This window comes from Takifugu flavidus, chromosome 11 (assembly GCF_003711565.1).
Source record: "Takifugu flavidus isolate HTHZ2018 chromosome 11, ASM371156v2, whole genome shotgun sequence".
In the NCBI taxonomy this organism is placed as follows: domain Eukaryota; kingdom Metazoa; phylum Chordata; class Actinopteri; order Tetraodontiformes; family Tetraodontidae; genus Takifugu; species Takifugu flavidus.
In genome coordinates this window covers 1,724,402-1,742,824 of record NC_079530.1, presented here as the reverse complement: position 1 = coordinate 1,742,824, position 18,423 = coordinate 1,724,402, and the positions used below count along the sequence as shown (strand labels likewise).

Genomic DNA, 18,423 nt, shown 5'->3' with positions numbered 1-18,423 from the left:
CCAGGCAACAACTTTAAACAGCCGGGATGCTAACGATGCAAACCGTCGCGTTATGGAACGCCAATGCCCACGGACGAGAAAAGTAAGCCACAATTATAAATTCCAATGAGATAGGTTTCTCCTGCATTATTAAAGAGCTCGACAGGAAGGGAGTCTCGTGTGCTTTAAAGCGCGGCTGGTGTGTGCGTGTGCTAACACGGGCGCGCCGCTTCTCCACACTGACATTAGGAACAAACCCGGCCTCCATCTTCTTCTCGTACACGGCGTCCCAGTCGATGTCGGTGAGGTAGGGAGAAGTCTGCATGTCAGACAGGCTGGAGAAGCGGTGCTCAGGGTTCACCGTCAGAAGCTGGAAGGAAAACACACACACACACACACAGCAATGTCACCCTCCGAGTCGCACACTATCACCCCCCAGGACTGCTCTCCTCACTGACAGTCGCAGCTACAAGGTAAAACAAGGAAATCATGCTTGATATTTTCACTTGAATTTAAAACATATCACAAACATTGTGAGCTGGTAATATGATCGCATTCTTCCTGTTAGCAGGCGTTAGCAGTAATGATAAAACTGCATGTTTGTGTCTGTAAGCGCCACCAGGCTGCTGATACGGAGGATGTTTAATCGGATTACTTGATCAGATCCCTCCTCTTGCCAGCCAGTAACGTAGAATGAACTAAGGCGGCCAACAGGGGGCAGTATTGATCAGACCAGCCACAGCAGAATTACAGCCGTCGCACCGATCGCGAAAACTTTTTAGTACAGAGAAAAATAAAAGGTCAAGGTTGCGTTTCTGTGCAATTATCACCGTTTGATACATAAATCTTGTACCCCTCTGAAAACAAACAATCCAAATAAAAAGGCACGCTGGGTTCAACTGGTCTCCTGCGTTTTATTCTCTTCTGCTGGTCACATGTTGACTCCTGCAGGGCCGATTAGGTCTGTCTCGATGGAGTCCAGACAGGGTAATCGATTAGCAGCCGAGCGGAAGAAAACGAAGCTAGAACGCTCAGAACGCGCACGCCCTCGTGCTCTGCCAAAGAACACACGGCCAGAGATCTTCATCCCTGCTGATGACGAGGAGCCGGACTCCGGCCTGAGTGCGCTAGCAGCAGGGAGGTGTGGAGCGCATTTAATCCCTCCAACGTTATCTGACCTGATTTTCCCTCCCGTCTTTGCTCAGCAGTCGGTGTTCGCAGATGGTTGGATGGACGGACAGACCGTATTAATATCACTTGGGCTCCATCGGAGACGGCTTATTATGTTCATCTCACCTTCCGCAAGAGTGCAACCAGGTCCTTGGGCCAGGCCGGGCTGTACTGGACGCTGATGGTGCTGAAGAGTTGAATCAGAGACTCCACCGAGTTACTGGCGTGGATATCGTAGGGCCTCTGGTAACGGAAGGACCAGGGATCAGGGAGGGAGGGAGGACAAATGGACACGTGTCTCTGACATCACGTCATTCCTCACCCATCCACGAAGGACCTCAAAGACCGTCACCCCCAGTGACCACCAGTCCACTTCGAAAGCGTAACCAGTCCCGCCGTTTACAAAAGACTGGAAGATCTCTGGGGCTTAAAGCAGAGAGAAGGGAAACACAATAACCTTTTAAACCACTTCCTGGTGTTGCAGGGAGGCAAATATTGGGTCTGTTTCATTAGAAAACATGTGGAGAGGATGCTTAGGGGGAAAGCATCGGTACCCATGTAGGGCTTGGTTCCTGCTAACGCCGTGGCTCTCTCTCCGTCCTTTATGATGGTGGCTATGTTGAAGTCTGTCAGGTGAGCGTGACCTAAAACAAGCAAGAGAAAAGGAATAATAACTAACATTTAAACTGCAGCTTTATGCAATCGGCACGCCGAAGAGTGGGCGGAGCCGTCGCCACCGCGTCATAACATCACGGTGTGTAAGGAGGCTCGGGCCTCACCTCGCTCGTCCAGCAGGATGTTGTCGGGCTTGACGTCCCTAAAGAGGACAGAAAGAAAAAAAAGGGATTTTTGCAGCATCGACGCAGGCTGGAAACATTATTGTCATTTCAGGCATTTGAAAAAATGGCCCTTTATTTGTTTTTAAATTTTTCAATTTGCACTCGATCCTGTGGGGGTTTGGGTGAGGGGGGGGGGGGGGAGAACTGGGTTCACATGTGGAGCATGTGTGAAGAGCAGGTGGAGGAGAGACCATGCACTTTAACATGTTCTGCATGAGAGTGAGACAATTCCCGCTCTCTCTATTTCAGATGCTGCCAGAATGCAGGAGAACCAGCAGGAGAACCAGCAGGAGAACCAGCAGGAGAACCAGCAGGAGAACCAGTGGTCCGCCTGGAGCATCACAGGTTCGTCTGGTCACCCGTGCAGCAGACACACACCAACACACGCATCCCTTCCGAGCCCTCCACAGCCAATTAACACAGCGCACAGAGCTTATTTAATTATGCCACACGTCACCCCCGTGTGGAGAACACAGGCGGTCCACTGAGAGCGTCTCCGTTTCCCCAGAGGAGCCATTTGTTCTTCATGGCTGTGCAACTCTACACTGATGCTGATATCATCTGCAAAAAACAGCCCTGGAGGAGGCGGAGTGGGCCACGGCTCGGCCCCAAAGAACCTGTTCTCCTCACGCCAAAGAAAATAAATGTCCAATTAATTCTTCAACATTCTGGATGGAGGAATTTTGAGGTGTTGGTGGAAACAGGTGAAGCAGCCTGGCGGCCACAGCGGGGGGAGGGGGGGGTGGCTCGGGAGCAACCGAACATATACTGTTAAAGGGATTCGCCACTTTTCTCTCCCCTTTTTCCTCATAGGACCAATTTTACCTCCTCGGGCACGGTGGCAGCCGACTGTTGCTAGGAGACCACAGACCTTCTTCCTTTTGTTGCAACCAAATAATTGTACAGAACTCTCCTGTCAAAAACTTACAGGGTGGCACTAAATTGCGGAGCAGAGGCAGAGCGGTGATTAGTCGGGGCTTCGATTTCACTTCTGAGAGCAGCGAGAGCGGCGGAGGTAGACAAATCCAGTCAAAGTGAACACAAAAATGTGGGGACCGTCAATAATCTAATCTGGACCGAACCGACGTGGTCCTGACCTTCTTATCAGTTCTGCTTAAACTACAGCGGTGAGACGGACAAAAGTCTCACTGAGGATTCAGGTCTCTGGAAAGATACAGTTTTGTAATCGTTAGCATATCAAACTGTTTTCACCGTGTCAGCAGTATTACTGATTATTACACTGCACACACACACACACACACACACACACACACACACACACACACACACAGGAGGAGAGAGCGTGTGTATAGAGTTGTTTGATTGTAAAATTCAGCCCCGGGGAGGTTTTGAATAAGGTTCAAACAGTTTTCTTTCAGCCATCTGTGGCTCCAGATCTGCAGCTCTGTTACTTACTGGACGGCACAGACCCGTCCCGCTGTGCTCAGCACATTAGCATGAAAAGCTGTGGACAGCAAGGTCAACCTTCGGAAACGACGGACGGCAACAATTAGGGAAGCACAACCGAGCACTATCATTTATTCATGCCAGATCACATAAAAGGGGGCCGGGAATTATGGGAAAAGCTACGTCGCTAACACGACAGCCGCGTTTTAGCTTGAACAACACAAGATTGCTCGTCACGACTGTCACTTTTCAGTGTGACGGTTGTTGGGTTTGGACATGTGGACCCAACAGATTCTGTCAGGCTGAGCCGTCTGGACTCTTCTGTTCCTCACAGACCAAACAGGAACGCCACTTTGGCGAGCGCGACCTAATGCTTCGAATCGGGTCGGGGCTATATTTACACGGCGGATCCATACTAACGATCACGAACATCACGTGCTGGCGGCAGTCAGAGCTCACAGCTTGTGCCGCGGCGACCCTTCTACACCGAGAACGTTGCCTCGGCGACCCCGACATCGACAAGGCGGGGCTGCTCCAGCAGGAAGCCCCCAAAGTCAGGACGCACGGCTTAACTCAGCCTCAGCACATTTCTTGTTGACGTGTATGTTGTTATCCTGGTCAGCAAGACAGAGTGTGTGTGTGTGTGTGTGTGTGTGTGTGTAGGGCTAAATGTGGAAGTTGGGTAACACAGATTAATGTATAGAGTTGCAACGTGCACTGGATTGAAGGGCATCAGATACTTGGAGTTTTTGGCCCCACAATAGAATCCCCCCCCCCACCCCCCCAGATCAGATAATGTGAGTGTGGAGCACTCTGAAGAAGAGACTCGTTCATTAATAACACCAACCACCCTCACTTGATCTTCAGAGAGCGAGACGGATCACATAACAGGCTGAAGCGGTGATTTGAAGTGACAATGTGACAATAATCATTAATCATTTAATCCATTTTACTAAATCCCAGAAAATAGGATGCCGAGTCCAACAACTGGAACCGCGTCTGTGAAACCGATTTAAATGCTCGGACGGAACTTTAAAACGAACAAAAGCTGAACTCAGAAATGGTTTTAGACTCTTTGTAAGTCAAATGCATCGGTGACTCTCAAATCTGACAGAAGTGTCCTTGGGAACGCTTTTAAATGAGGAAACAAAAGAAAGATTCGCAGAAATGACCGTCTTGGAAGTAAAAGCCAAAGCCAAGTCAAGTATAATGAGCGTGGCAGGTCGAAGCTGCAACACGGGTAATCCGGCAATAAAACTGCAGGTGCCGGTTGAATGTTTGTGCCGGAACCTCTGGATGTTGATTTCAGAGATGTGGAGCTGAGAATCAGAATCAATCATCTGGCTGTGTTGAGCCACGGGGGTACCTGTGGATGATGTGCTGGCTCTGCAGGTAGTCGAGGGCCAGCGTCATCTCGCACAGGTAGAGTCTGGCGGCGTCCTCGCTGAACTGGACGCCCTGCTGCAGGTGGTAGCGCAGATCTCCGCCCAGCAGGAGGTCCACCACCATAAACATGTCCTCCTCGTCCTGGAATGAGTACCTGAGGGCGAGGAGAGGGCGCGCTGTTCACTCGCCGCCCAGAGGGGATGGAAAAACAAGGCACAAACAGACACAGAGCGCACAAACACACCATATACAGGTAGCAGCTTACATGCAGCCCTCACACACACAGCGTAAATATTCACAGGCATCTGCAGGAGCCCACAGGCTGATGCAAGCTCATATCAGTGTGCAGCCACAGGAAAGCCTTCCATAATCATGCATCTGTCTGGAATTTGGCACGTTTGACTCAACAACCCTCGTGCCTTCTGCATATGTCGACGTAGGCCCGAGGCGGCGCATGCACGGGAGATTAACGCCCACTACGACCCTGGTAACGTGACACAAACGGCACATGGCCGATGTCAGGGGGGAGCGGTCTGAGACGGCCCGTCTGCAGGCTGCTGCGATTATTCAGAAGAATTAGGGGGAGCTGCAGTTTTGATGGATGAATAACAAGTTTCTCCATTCGTGGAAGGAAGGAGAGCGAATGGATGAAGATCTGAAGGTGGATCTGAAGCCCTGATATTGAGCGTTCAACGCCCTGCGGGGTGTGAGGGTCAGGACCTGCTGCCGGGCCATCGACTTCTTGAGGTGGACTTTTTCTTATTGCTCAGCTCAGCTCTCTTCACGCTCTGCTGATCGACAGCAACACTTTAGTGATTAATCCCAAGAATTAATCACCCCTAGTAACGCGTTCACTTTCAGCACTAATTAGAACACACATCTATATAGTTCCAAAGTTTAATTGAGTGTATTTATTATTATGTGTTGCCTCAAAATCACCCCTTGAAGGTCAGCTTATAGTATTTTGTTGGGCAACAGTCATCTATTTGACCTGTTGAGTTGAGCCACAGATTCAGAATCATTGTCTCCACGTTAGGTTTTGTTGCGTTATTGCTTGTTTTGAAACCCCGACGGCGCATCTTCGGCGCTGGCCCAGAAAAGCCAGGCCGACCACGTGATTGATCGCGCTCAGGTGCAATTTCCTGCGTCTCTACGAGAGCGCTGAGGGTCGCATTAGCGGCAGAGTGAAAATCATTTCATCTCAGCCAAAGATGACTGCCACAGAGGAAGAAAAAAGAGGAGAGCAAAGAGTGATGCCGGCTCTTTCTCTCGGCTATAAATTCATTCGTGAGAGGGCTTAAACAATCGCTCAATAAATACTGAATAGAAGGCTATAAATCTGACATTTCTGGGGCTCGTAACGCGGCTCCCGCGCTAACAGGAGGTAAATATCATGCACATTTATCCACGTGGCCCCTGAAGACGGAGGAAAAGGAAAAGGTCTGAGTGAGGAGTCCGGGTCCAGGACGCGTCGGACCAAAGATCAGCGTGACCGCAGATGGCGGCCCCAGGGCGCCGTTTATTGTTGGCGAGGTTTCCTCCGCTGTCACCCTTTTTACCGCCTCGTTGTCACACCCTCATCCTCCATCCTGCTGACAGACGAGCTTCCTCTGAGGCAGCCCTCGTTATCTTGCCGTCCCACCATCCAGCCTCGCCCGTCCAGCCTCGCCGTCATATCTAGGCTCCTCAGAGGGGCAGAGATTGCGGCAGCCCGGCCCGGATGTCGCTCCCTCCTCCCCTTTCCACCGAGGTGGCGAGGAGATGTCAGATAGGGGCCGACGACGGCAGCTTGGCGAGGCTGCGGCGCTGACGGGCCGGGTCACCTTTAAGGTTCCCGTTACAGAGAAACTCCAGCCCAAAGCTTCGCTCCATTTAACCAGAGCTTGACATTGATCGCTGACGATCCCAGGAAAATGGACTTTGCAGCTTCGTGCCAGGAGGAAGGAAAGCTGGCTTCAAAGGTACGAGCGCGGCGTTCCTGCGATTCGCTGCTTTTGAAAGCATCGGCGTCACTAAATTCCGATATTTTCACTCGGGTCTTAACGGAAGCTCAAAGTGGGTCTGGAGGCTAAATGCCTTCATGATTCTTCTGAAGACGTTTGTCTCTGGTGGATTGAGAAAATCAAGAATGCAAGAATGCAAGAATGAAAATCAACCAGCCTGAACAATCACATCCAGGCGGGACCCAAAATAACGGAATTATTATAACGGAATAGTCCACAAAAGGGCAGCGATTGCGGAGGTCAATGCCAACGTTAACTCTGTATGACAGCGAGCTTCTCACCCTCAACCCGATGAGACATCAACCCCAAAGAGGCCAAACAGTTCCACACAAGATGTTCCCACACGTTCCTGGGAATCCTCACATATAGCCGGGATTCCGCACGCTTCCCCGCAGAATGACGATGAGACCAGCTTATTTTTAGCCGGGAACACACCAGCTACAGTAATGCCGTGTGCTGGTTCTGATTGGGGATATCAAACGGAGTATTAATGACACAACAATGAGGAGATGATCGATCGGGAAGGAAATAAATGATGCATTCCTGTCACCTGAGCCCACGTTTGTTTATTCTACGGTGGATGGAATAAATGTGCTCGTGTGTCTTCAAACATTAGCATCTCTATGACACTGTGTGTGTGTGTGTGTGTTTGATGAAAATTGAAAAGAAATTCTGTGCAATACTTCAAATAAAGTGTTTGTGAGCGACGGGCAGTGAACTTGGGTTCTAGCTCATGTCTTGGGTTTTATATTGTACTAAATCCATGTAACCAAACAGTTACTGAGGGAAAATGTGTGTTAATTGATGCTTAACTAATGCTTCATAGTGTGTCCTTAACTGTTACGCAATAAACAAATTGTCCTATAAGACATAACTGCTCAGTTGTGTTTAATGTAAAATCAGTCATAAATGTTTAAAACACATTAACCTGATAATAATTGACTTTTTTAAAAATAACAGATGGATTCTGCATTTTTAAACGAAGCGACACATCAGACGTCCACTGTTGCCAACGAGTGTGTTCGGAGGTGTTTTGTAAAAACATGCAATGTATTCATTTAATTGAATCAATTCCTTGTTTTAAAACGCTTAAAAGGCGATTTTGAAGTCTATCTAAGCTATTTCTCATTTGTAATTACAGCTCTGACACCTGTTATTGCCGTTGTCCACCTGTGTTCGTGGGGTTCTTATTCATTACTTCCCGGCTGATGCTTCTAAGATGGCCGACGTTCCTCAGATCCAATGGAAATGTCAACATTTGCTTCTCAGATCACAGTTTTACCGCCGCCGCTGCTTTTCTTTGGCAAACTTGAATGGTTCCAGAGGAGGAGGAGACCACGTGGAAGCGCCAGAACAGGACCGGGCTGCAACAGTCACGCAGACCCGGAGAGGAAGGTTAGCCGGCCAGAAGAAGTACAAGAACAGGCTGAAGTAATCAGGCCACAATGACAAATGAGTCCAGGGAAGCAGGGAAAATAGGGAGGGAGGCAGAGGGCCGGAGGAAGAGGAGAACTAGTTTGAGGAAAAGAAGCACAGGAGAAACAAGAGGTTCTGCTGGCTGGTCCAGAAAGTTCGACCGGCCTACATAACGCTGATGACAGAGGTGTGTTGTGCTGAGCTGCCTGCGCGGCTCAATCACGAGATGCAGCCACGTCCCTCTGAGGATTCCTGCTGCCTCCCTCCCTCCAGTCCTGAAGACACCTCCACTGGCCTGCTTTCTGCCCCCCCCCCTTCCAAAAAAAAAAAAAAGGTTGTGTTGGAGTTGAACTGAGGACACCGTGAAATGGAAATAAGAGGATATTAATAGCAACCAAGCATCGCCGCTCTTGTAAAAACAGTATATTTTGGTGATTTACCCTCATTTAGGAGATTTTCAGTGGCGCCGGTAGCCCAGAACATGCTGTATCCCAGGTTCAGATCCCACCATTACGGGAAATAAGACCGACATTCGTGGGTTACACCAGCTCCCTGGGAAGCGTTCCATATTTAGCTGTGGACGGGGATGACACAAGGCTGCGTCCTCCCCCCCCTGGGCTTCTTATACCTGCTGACAGGGTTTATACAGGCTAATATCTGCCACAATCTCCTAAAGTCTTGCTCTCACGCAGCCTTTGAATCAATATTCCTAATGGAGGTTGAGCGCGGCACCACCGTCCTCGGGCCTCCTCTTTGCTCACTTTCCGAATCTTATTGAATTCACGGCTGCTAAAAGGACAGCGTCACTGACTCACTGCTTTTTTGGCTTCAACAGCCCAACGCCACCCCCCGAGACCGCGCTTAAAGCTCTGTCTCTATGACAAAAGTTGCCACGACAACCCGAACTGCCCTCAGCGCCGGGGCCGAGCCCATTACGATCCATCTGTGGAACTGGAGGGGAGAACAGATAATGCTGCTAGACTGTGATCTGTTGTGATTCGTCTTGCTTTTCTAATGGAATCACGCGCTCCCGGCCAGCCGATGAAATTCATCACCCCAACTTTGTGTTGGGCTTCTCTCCACCCCCTCCCCGCCGCCGTGCGCTGAGGTCTCAAACACGCGACTGAGGGAAGGCAGAATTTAGCGTCGCAAAGCGTCCCAAATCCTCGCAAGGCGCTGTGTGGATCCTGCCTGTGCTGCAGATGTTAGTTCCTTTTCCTTCCTCCTCGATAATCTTCCCGCCGCACCCTCGACTCCTCCGCGCCTCTATGGAGCGAGAGAACGGTCACAGCAATTACTGTGGGCTGCAAACCTGACACAGACCCAGCTTAAGGCAGCCTCTAGCAAGGATTCCGTGTGGGCTTCCTTAGTGTTGCTGGCTAATGAATTTCCCCCTCCCAAACGGCACGGAAACGTTGGCAAACGCAGAAAATTCCGCAGATCTCAGAGGAAGTAAAACCCTGCTTCGACAGGAGGCCCGGTCAGGGGAGAAACAAAGGAAACACCGACAATCCTCTTAGCCTGCACATCTCTGTCTGACCAAACAAATCAATACTAACTTTCTTAGAGCCGTCATGTGCACCACCACCCCCCCTTCCCTTGCCTGCTGGTATCTACTCAACACGCCTCGACCACGTGTCCATTACTAGTTTAATAAAATGCCAAGAACCAGAAAGGCCGTATTGGACATGTTTGTGGATTGGGGTGAACCAATTAGGCTCGTCCTCCGCAGCACTCGTCACTCTAATCTCATTACAGCCACTAAAAGGAGGCGACAGCTAACGAGACGAGAACAGACACAACACATCGCGTGACTGGGATGGAAGTAGCACATTAAAGAAGCAGTCTGCTGGTCTCCAGTGGTTCTGAGACTGAACCTCATCCAGCTTGGAGAGAAAAGGGAAATGTTTTGTCAAGGATGGGTGACCCAGTCCTGCTGGAACCAGGAAGCAGCCGGGTCTTCTGAACTAGTTTAATAAAATCTGGAATGGCAAGTAACTGACTGCCTGGTTAAAAGGAAAACCCGGCTGGATCACGGATCTGGATTGTAGCTCTCGGAGGCCTGGGTTGCTCATCCCTGATGTAGGTTTTGGAGTTTTAATGTTTTTACAATTAAAGTAAGAAGTGTAGTGTTGAGTAATTGTTTCTGAATTAAAGTGCATTAAGAGAATAAAAGTGATTCTCTATCTCTGGTTGGTCAGATCATGAGGGTGTGTAGTTTTAATTACCGTATTTTCACGACCATAAGGCGCACTGTCTCAGTTACGGGTGCTATTTCTGTATTTAAAACATACATAAGGCGCACCGTATTATTAGGCGCATGCTGAAACATACAGTAAGGGAAGATGGCCACCCTCTCCTGGTTAGGGTTAGGGTTAGGGAAGATGGCCACCCTCTCCTGGTTAGGGTTAGGGTTAGGGCTAGGGTTAGGGAAGATGGCCACCCTCCCCTGGTTAGGGTTAGGGTTAGGGTTAGGGAAGATGGCCGCCCTCTCCTGGTTAGGGTTAGGGTTAGGGTTAGGGAAGATGGCCACCCTCTCCTGGTTAGGGTTAGGGTTAGGGTTAGGGTTAGGGAAGATGGCCACCCTCTCCTGGTTAGGGTTAGGGTTAGGGAAGATGGCCACCCTCTCCTGGTTAGGGTTAGGGAAGATGGCCGCCCTCTCCTGGTTAGGGTTAGGGTTAGGGAACATGGCCACCCTCTCCTGGTTAGGGTTAGGGTTAGGAAGATGGCCACCCTCTCCTGGTTAGGGTTAGGGTTAGGGAACATGGCCACCCTCTCCTGGTTAGGGTTAGGGTTAGGGAACATGGCCACCCTCTCCTGGTAATCCGCGGGCAGCCGCTGCGCAACAGTTGTCCTTGCACGTATGGAGAGATGCCGCCTCCTCATAAAGCGAAAACACCAAGACGGACCTCCATGGAAGTGCTCAATGTCCATTTCTTCAGCAATCGCTTTGGCTTTCTGTCGGATGGTGACAGTATGACGCCCCTTCCAGTTGTTCGCTGTTCCACAACCAACTGTTCCACTCGGTCTTCCAGCTCGGGCCACCTTGCTTTGTTCCCGCGGAAACTCAGCTTCGTCTTCCTCACTTTCGTTCACTTTCTTGTTTTCTCCACTTTCTGACCATGGACTCATTTCCATTAAAATGTCTTGCAGCTGCTCGATTGCCATTTTCAGCCGCATATTCGATGTCCTGCAGTTTAAAGTAAGCCTCATACGCGTGTCGCTTGACCGGCGCTATTTTAGGGGGTCCTTACGCGTAGGTGTGCCGCTAATCGATGGGCGGAGCGTTTACCGTAGTGCACCCACCAAAGGCGCACAGCAGATTTTGGAACTCAGTCCACACACAAGGCGCTCCATATTATAAGGCGCTCTGTCGATTTTTGAGAAAATCTCAGTGTTTTAGGTGCCTTATAGTCGTGAAAATACGGTAAACACTGGAATACTAATGCTAACCTGTTTAAACAAGAAGGTAGTTCACTGATGCAAAGCCTCAACAAGCCCACACTTAAGTAGCCCAAAATCTCAGCTCATCGCTCAAAGACTGAATCCTAAATTTTTAAGTCTCAACAGTGGAATTATGAGATTAAAAGAATCAATATAGCATCTTAAGCCACACCCATAACTCCAATAACTCGGCGTTTCGGGCATTTAAAAACTGTGCGGGACGCAGAATGTGAAGAAAGAGAGCGGAGCGACACATGGAGAACTAGAGCACAGAAGGCTTTGGCAGCCATGTACTCCTGCGGGGATTTACACTATAAAAAATACACAGACCTCGGACTGTACTCATTAAAGCGCCCTGGGCTTTTTTGGAAGCGAGCGGCTCTGCGGGCTGAAAACTCCTGCCGACCAAACCGGAGTCGTTGAAGGGAAGACGAGACGAGGCCGCTTCGACCCTCCGTCCGAAGCGCGGATAACAAAACATCTGTTGTCGGCCGGCTCCAGCAATATCGTTCCCCCAATTACAGCAGAGTAAAGTGCTTTGTGTAATACGCCGTGAATGGCGTGCCAGGTCTCCAATTACATTTAGAAAGCGTTGAATAATGGAAGCAGCCTCGATTCACCCACATATCAAACTCCAGGGAGGAGTAAGGTCATTTTATTCCACAGTAATTATCAAATGTGCGTTTCGCAGGCTCAGAGTCTCAATTAATATCCCCAAAATACCGTCCCCTCTATTAATTATCCCTGCGGTTATTAGTGTTGTGTAACTGGAAGAGATTTGTGTCCAGCCCCTGACGGAACTATAAAAAAACCAACAGCAAAGTGCCAAATGTGGAAAGCAAAGTGCACAAAGAGCACATCTATTTTAGACTGAGCATGCACTCTCCCGCCGAGCATCTCCGAGGTCAACAGGCGTGCGCACAAGCAGGCAGAGCAGAGCAGAGCAGAGCAGCGGCGCAACATGCAGAGCAGACGACAGCAAAAGTGTAAAAACAGAGGATAGTCACCAGAGATTTACTAAAAACACATGTTCAATTTCCTGTAGGATCTCAAGCTCTCTAAAGACGTTTCGGACCTCATCTCTCTCTATGCACTGCTGTTTGTTCATGTACTTCATGGCGTACATCTTCTCTGTGTCCCTTTTCTGGACAATGCATACCTGCAACAGACAGAAGGGTGGGGGGAGGGGGGGGTCCGTTAGTGAACAGAACCTTCATGAGAACAAGAAGCAGCAGGTTCTTAACTCTCAGACAAAATAAGGTGTGAAATGATGACGGCTCTATCTTAATTTAGACTCAATTCGCTTATAATCTTAATGAAAATGTAAAAAACAAAAAAGTTTCCAGAAGTGCAACTCAGGAATGTTGTTAGTAGAATCGCACCTTTACAGCCTGACTGGCCTAGTTTTAGTCTGAGTGCTCCGCAGGACACCTGAGGACAAACCTGTGGAACAAAGACAAGAACTGGAGCACAGAAGGGGCTCGGAGAGTGCTGCGTCACCATGCTAACCGGCGCTGCTGGCTAACATGTTAGCAGGATGTCAAAGGGCAGACTCAATAAAACCATTAAATCCATTAAAACCGCCTTCACTGCAGCCCGGTTACTCGTCAGTGGTGTCAGTTCTGACATGTTTGCTTCATGTTGAAGACATCAGCACCGACACGGGTCGCTGTTTCTGACCGTGCTCGTGTAGCGTACCAGCGTTCACGGGGACACGAATGTTTAAAAAAACCACAGAAATGTGACCAAGACGCCGTGTAAAAGTGTCCTCCAAAGCATCACCCAGCTGGGGGCGACTGTCCTCATCCGGACAGGTGCCCCACATGGGTGCTGACGCTAACCGCTACGCTAACGGACCTCATCCGCTCCCCACGACAGATCGCCTCATTATTTATTCATCCCAGGTTTAGCGCTCTCGTTGAGCGGCAGCTCCGACAGGTGAGCAGCAGCAGTTTTTTTCTTCTTCCCGCGGTCATTAAACGCATCACGCCTCGGCTCTTCCGTCTTCTGCTGACTCTTTTTTCCCTCGTTCCTTCCCTTCGTTTATTACCTCCGCCAAGGTGAGGCCACAGCCGCCGCTGGCTTATGGACCCATTTTAATGAAAGTTCCAGGAAATGTCGATAGCAGGCGGAGCAACAGATGATTACATTTCAGTGATCTTCCGGATTCTGGAGGCACTTTGACCTCTCATCTTCCACAGATCAAAGCCAGGGAACTTTGATCATAAAGCAAGCCGCCAGGAAAGCCACAATAGGTGGGGAACGAGCTGCTCTGAGCGCTTTTCTAATTAACAGCTCCGTTATTTCTAATGAGCTCATCAAGTGATGATACTCAGTGACTCCGTGGACGTTGATGTGAACGTCACCAGGACTTGTGGATCAAGAGTAAGACAGAAAGAATAAACGTTATTAGGTCGATGCTTCAGCGACACCCCCTTGACACCCCTGAAGCCCTTTTGGGGTGTGAGCGATGGGAACACCCTCACTTGATATTCCCTTTATTTTCTATGATGATGATACTGGGATTTCCACGGGCGGATGCACGTTCCCAGTTGGTGAGTCTTCATTAGGCATCGTCCTTCAACGTCTTTTTCTTTGAATTCTTTATTTGTACGGTGGCTCTTGAGGCTCATTTGACCTGTTTTTGACTTGCTGCACGAGTCGCTCTGGAAAACAGAAGCAACATTATAAATTTTACAGCATTTCCATCTGCGCTTGAATCATCAGAGTCATCTGTGGGTTTGCGCTCAGCTCAGCTCAGGCCACGCCGCTCCGTCCATAAAGGGATGGATATTTGGAGCAATGTTGTTCCAACGGCACCATGACAGCACGTGCAGAAATGCTCTTTATATTCATAACGCGCTGCTGCGGCTAATTAGCTGCCGACTTTGAGAAAAATCACAAGCGATTTATTCAACACGACTAAGGAGATGCTGACTTTGATCATTTTAAATCACAATTAGCTGACCCCCCCTCCCCCATACACACACACACACACACACACACACACACACACACAAACTAAGCCCCATCGTATTGGGGAGTAGGGGAGTAACGTGAGCTTACATAACAGGAGGTAGCTTTGTGATCAAAGCTCCTTGGCTTTGATATTTGGAAGCTCAAAGTTCCTCCGGAATCTGGAGCAGAAGTTAATCAGCTCTTCCTCGGCCCAATATTAACATTTCATGCAAATTTCAGTATCCTCTTCATCTCAGTTTTGCTAACAGATCAATGCTGGCTGTCATGTGACCTCCATGGCAACGATCAGGGCGTCTTGGTTGTACCACGAATCACTTGTAACTGAGTTTTCATGACACCATATTTTTGGTTGCTAGGGAACGTTTTGTTATGAAAATGTGTAAAATGTCTCAGTCCTTGGTCAGGACTTACTGAAGGAAACATCCTCTACGTGCCTCTTAATACTTTCTGCATCCTCTCCCTCACAGGAGAAGGTCTGTTCTCGCTACTCCGGCTTAGCGTTAGCTTCCCCGTAGCTTCCGTGTTTCTGCCTGCTAAGAATGAACTCGTGTCTAACCAGCAAGTCGAATATATTCCCTAAATCCTGGGTTGTGCTAAATGCGCTCATATCTTTCGTCTTTTTACACCCGGAACACAAAACTAGATAAATCTATCTTTCTTTCATGAACGAGAAGATGTCGGGCGCGTAGGTTTTAGCCTGTCAATCATCTAGTAACCTCCACTCAGCGGATACCAGCCGAAGCTGGTCATCGGAGTGAACTGACGACTTTTCCAAAGGATTTATTCATATATTCATTGAGTAAATTTGCAAGTCAATGTATTGGAAAAAGGAAAAGAGAGAAAAAAGGAGCGTTTTACAGTGGAGAGTCAGCCAGAATTAATATTTTCAAAGCGATTTGCATATGAATGGAGATATTCTCACCTGAGTTGAAAAAGAAGATTCAATTTATCATCATGGCATGAGGGCTTAGACAGCTACAGGCCCACGCAGCTCCCAGACCAATCCGCTTTAAACAGCAAAGTGGCCACTAATTAAGGCTGATACATTATCTCCCGAACGCTAATGGCCAGTACGAGCCAAAATACCATCAGATTGCTGGGGAGGATTTTTATTGTTTAATATGAAAATCCAATTTAGCAACACCTGCTGCTCAGATAGGAGCCCGTGAATATCGCCCGGAGATAACGCTCATTATGTTAGCGAGCAAGCTGGTTGGAAGCTAGCAGCAAATTAGCTAAATTTCACCGCGAGCGTCCGGGGTGAGGGCTCATTACAGCAAACCCTGTGTTTTCCAATAGATGCGACACAGGACAAAATGCTACGTGAATCAGTCGTTCAGCGCAGTTTTAGCTCTTTATAACTTGAAATATCTGCTTGGTATTTCGCCTTGCTAGGGTGCGATACCCTTCCCGTAGCCTCTGGTTAGCAGCTGTACATAACCATTAGCTCTTCTCTCTGCTAGACTAGCTGCTATTACGGAAAAATCACTCTTGTGGTTGGGAAGGTACGTTCAGAAAAAGGGAATTCTATTAAATTTGATAAGCTAACGAATGTCCATTGTCCTGATACTGTGCTGCATCCGCATTTGGCTCCAGGTTCCATATTTTGGGAGCAGCGCGGAGGACGACAGCTCTGTCACAATGTTGGCTGTGATTCCTGGTCACCAGCTGCACACACACCTGCTCGTGGCAGGAGACGAGAAAAGACAGATAAATATCGGCGTGCACTGTGAAATGCAGACGCTTGATGTGAAAGAACGCGGGGGGAAAACGGCGTTCAGAGATAGAACGCCACCGACGAGAGCGCAATTCCCTCTCATCCTCGGAAACGGGAACCCAAAGAAGAGCAGCCTTCGCACGCCAAAGCTGGCACCCGCCATTTGGAGCTCTGAAGCAAGAAGCTAACTTTGTTTTTGGCTGTTTTTTCTTTCTTTCTGCAGCGCCATCATTATTTAATCAGCGCTAAGAAAAAGAGAACGGCGCTGATAACGACAGGCAGCCCTCTGGAGATGATCGGGGGGGCACCTGGCAGGCCCGCGGACAACTGAACGCCACATTAAAACCACCCTCTGTTCTAAATAAAGCCACTGGATCCAGTCGGCAACCATATGCCGCAAAACCTTCGCCGATAAGGCAGGAAAGACAACAGAGAGTGAGCTCTGGTCCACAGGTGCTTCACACCGGGCCGGGTCAGAGGGTGAAGGCGCTGTCGGTGCTAAGCTAGTTAAAAACACCAGGATTCAGCCAATTGGTAAATATGCAAACGAGCCTGCATGGAGGCGCTGGAAGAGGCTACAAAACTCCACATATAATTCTCCGTCGCCATAGAAACAAACAAAACCACCGTTCAACCTGCCGCTGTTTGCTCCAGAGCAGGAAAAATGCCCGAGGTTCATCGGTCTTCCTCCGCCTTTAAGCCGAGGAAGACGGGCGAAGTCGGACATGGCCGTTTTGGAGATTTCCACGTGACGCGCGGCAGCGCTGCGGCGCAGGAAACGGATGTTTTATTAACTTTATTTCATGTTTTATGCAGCGACCCAGGCCATAAATTTAGATGTGGGGGTTCCAGTGTTGCATTTTTTGGGGGGGGCAGGAAAATGAACGGAACGAGGCCGGGAGAGGCGGCTGATATCTGCCGATCAAAGCGCCCCGATCCTTTGATGTAGCGGCGACCTTTCCAGGCTTTTCACCTGGTCCCACCGCCTATTTCCGCCGATCCGATCGGCAGCTCTGCACCCCGGATCCGAGCGCCTCATTCTTCCGGATCTTCCCGTGGTTAATCCGGGCGCCGCTGATCAAGCGTATATAAGCTGAACGTGTCACACGGCGCCTGCGAGTCAGGTATTAGCGTCGGCTGCATGTTGTTTACCCTCCCGATCCTCCCCCCCCCCCAATCGTTATCAGTCCAGTCAACTGTCTTCAAAGGATGACACGAGGCTTGTGGACAGGAGAGACAGGTTTGGACGTTGCGGGCTGAGACGGGAAGCTGCAGAATTCCTGTTTTCTAGGTCAGGTAGTCGGCCAGAAGCCTCCGACGGAGACACATGGGGCAACAGGAGCAGATTGAAGACCGCCGCCTGGGAAGGGGGGGCAGCCTGCGTGCCTGCTCTTAACTCCTGAGACGCCGTGCTGTGGATTCACGTGGACGCCGTCCTCCTCCGCGTGGAGCCGGGCCTCCTGCTTGTGTCGCTGCAGCGGCCCGACGTCGCTTCGCAGTGAATTTCCGAGAGTTGTGGAAGTGGAAGATAAACGGGCGGCACGCACACTCACGCCCTCGCCACTTCCGAAGAGTGCTTTGAAGCAGGCGAGCGGGGCGAAACACACTTTCAAGGTCTGATGAACGCGTCATCCGGGGAGAAGGAATGATTCGCTCTTTCGTTTGGTTCATTCCACCGGATGTCTTCCGCTCCGCGGCGGCGCCGTCAGCCTGCAGGAGCCCAAAGTGTCGACAGAGCCCGGCCCTTCCCATCTCCGAGACAACATTCCAGCAGGATGGACCCTTAATGAGGACCGCAGACGTCCGCGCGATGGGCCGAAGTGAGGACAGATGAATCCAAACACGGCAGCACGTGCCGACGCGCTGAGCGGCACTTTGAAAGCACGCGTTCTTCCCACAGCCCGGGAGCGCTCCGTCCTTTGAAGCGTCACCGAGCAGCAGGGATTTAGCATCACAATGGAAAAGCCCAAACAGCCCGAGCCTGACACCTCCCGCTCCTTAAAGAGCATCACTGTGACAACACGGCGACTAATCTGCCAGTACTCGGCAACAAAGGCCACTTCCTCCTCGCTGGGAGACGCAT

General features: G+C 49.8%; 1 protein-coding gene across 3 annotated transcripts in view; it reads right to left on the bottom strand.

Moving 5' to 3' along the window:
- The window catches only part of LOC130533791 (serine/threonine-protein kinase 32C-like), a 38,766-nt gene that overhangs the window by 4,886 nt on the left and 15,457 nt on the right, over positions 1 to 18,423 (bottom strand). For 2 of the 3 annotated variants that reach the window (XM_057047478.1, XM_057047479.1), the window contains exons 3-9: positions 12,652 to 12,803; positions 4,762 to 4,935; positions 1,929 to 1,966; positions 1,704 to 1,793; positions 1,472 to 1,575; positions 1,276 to 1,392; positions 224 to 349 (exon numbers count right to left, since the gene is read on the bottom strand). In XM_057047478.1, the coding sequence (XP_056903458.1) occupies positions 224 to 349; positions 1,276 to 1,392; positions 1,472 to 1,575; positions 1,704 to 1,793; positions 1,929 to 1,966; positions 4,762 to 4,935; positions 12,652 to 12,803 (801 nt within the window). Of the gene's footprint in view, positions 1 to 223; positions 350 to 1,275; positions 1,393 to 1,471; positions 1,576 to 1,703; positions 1,794 to 1,928; positions 1,967 to 4,761; positions 4,936 to 12,651; positions 12,804 to 13,026; positions 14,311 to 18,423 lie in introns of all 3 variants that reach the window. The other variant, XM_057047480.1, reaches the window with a different exon arrangement.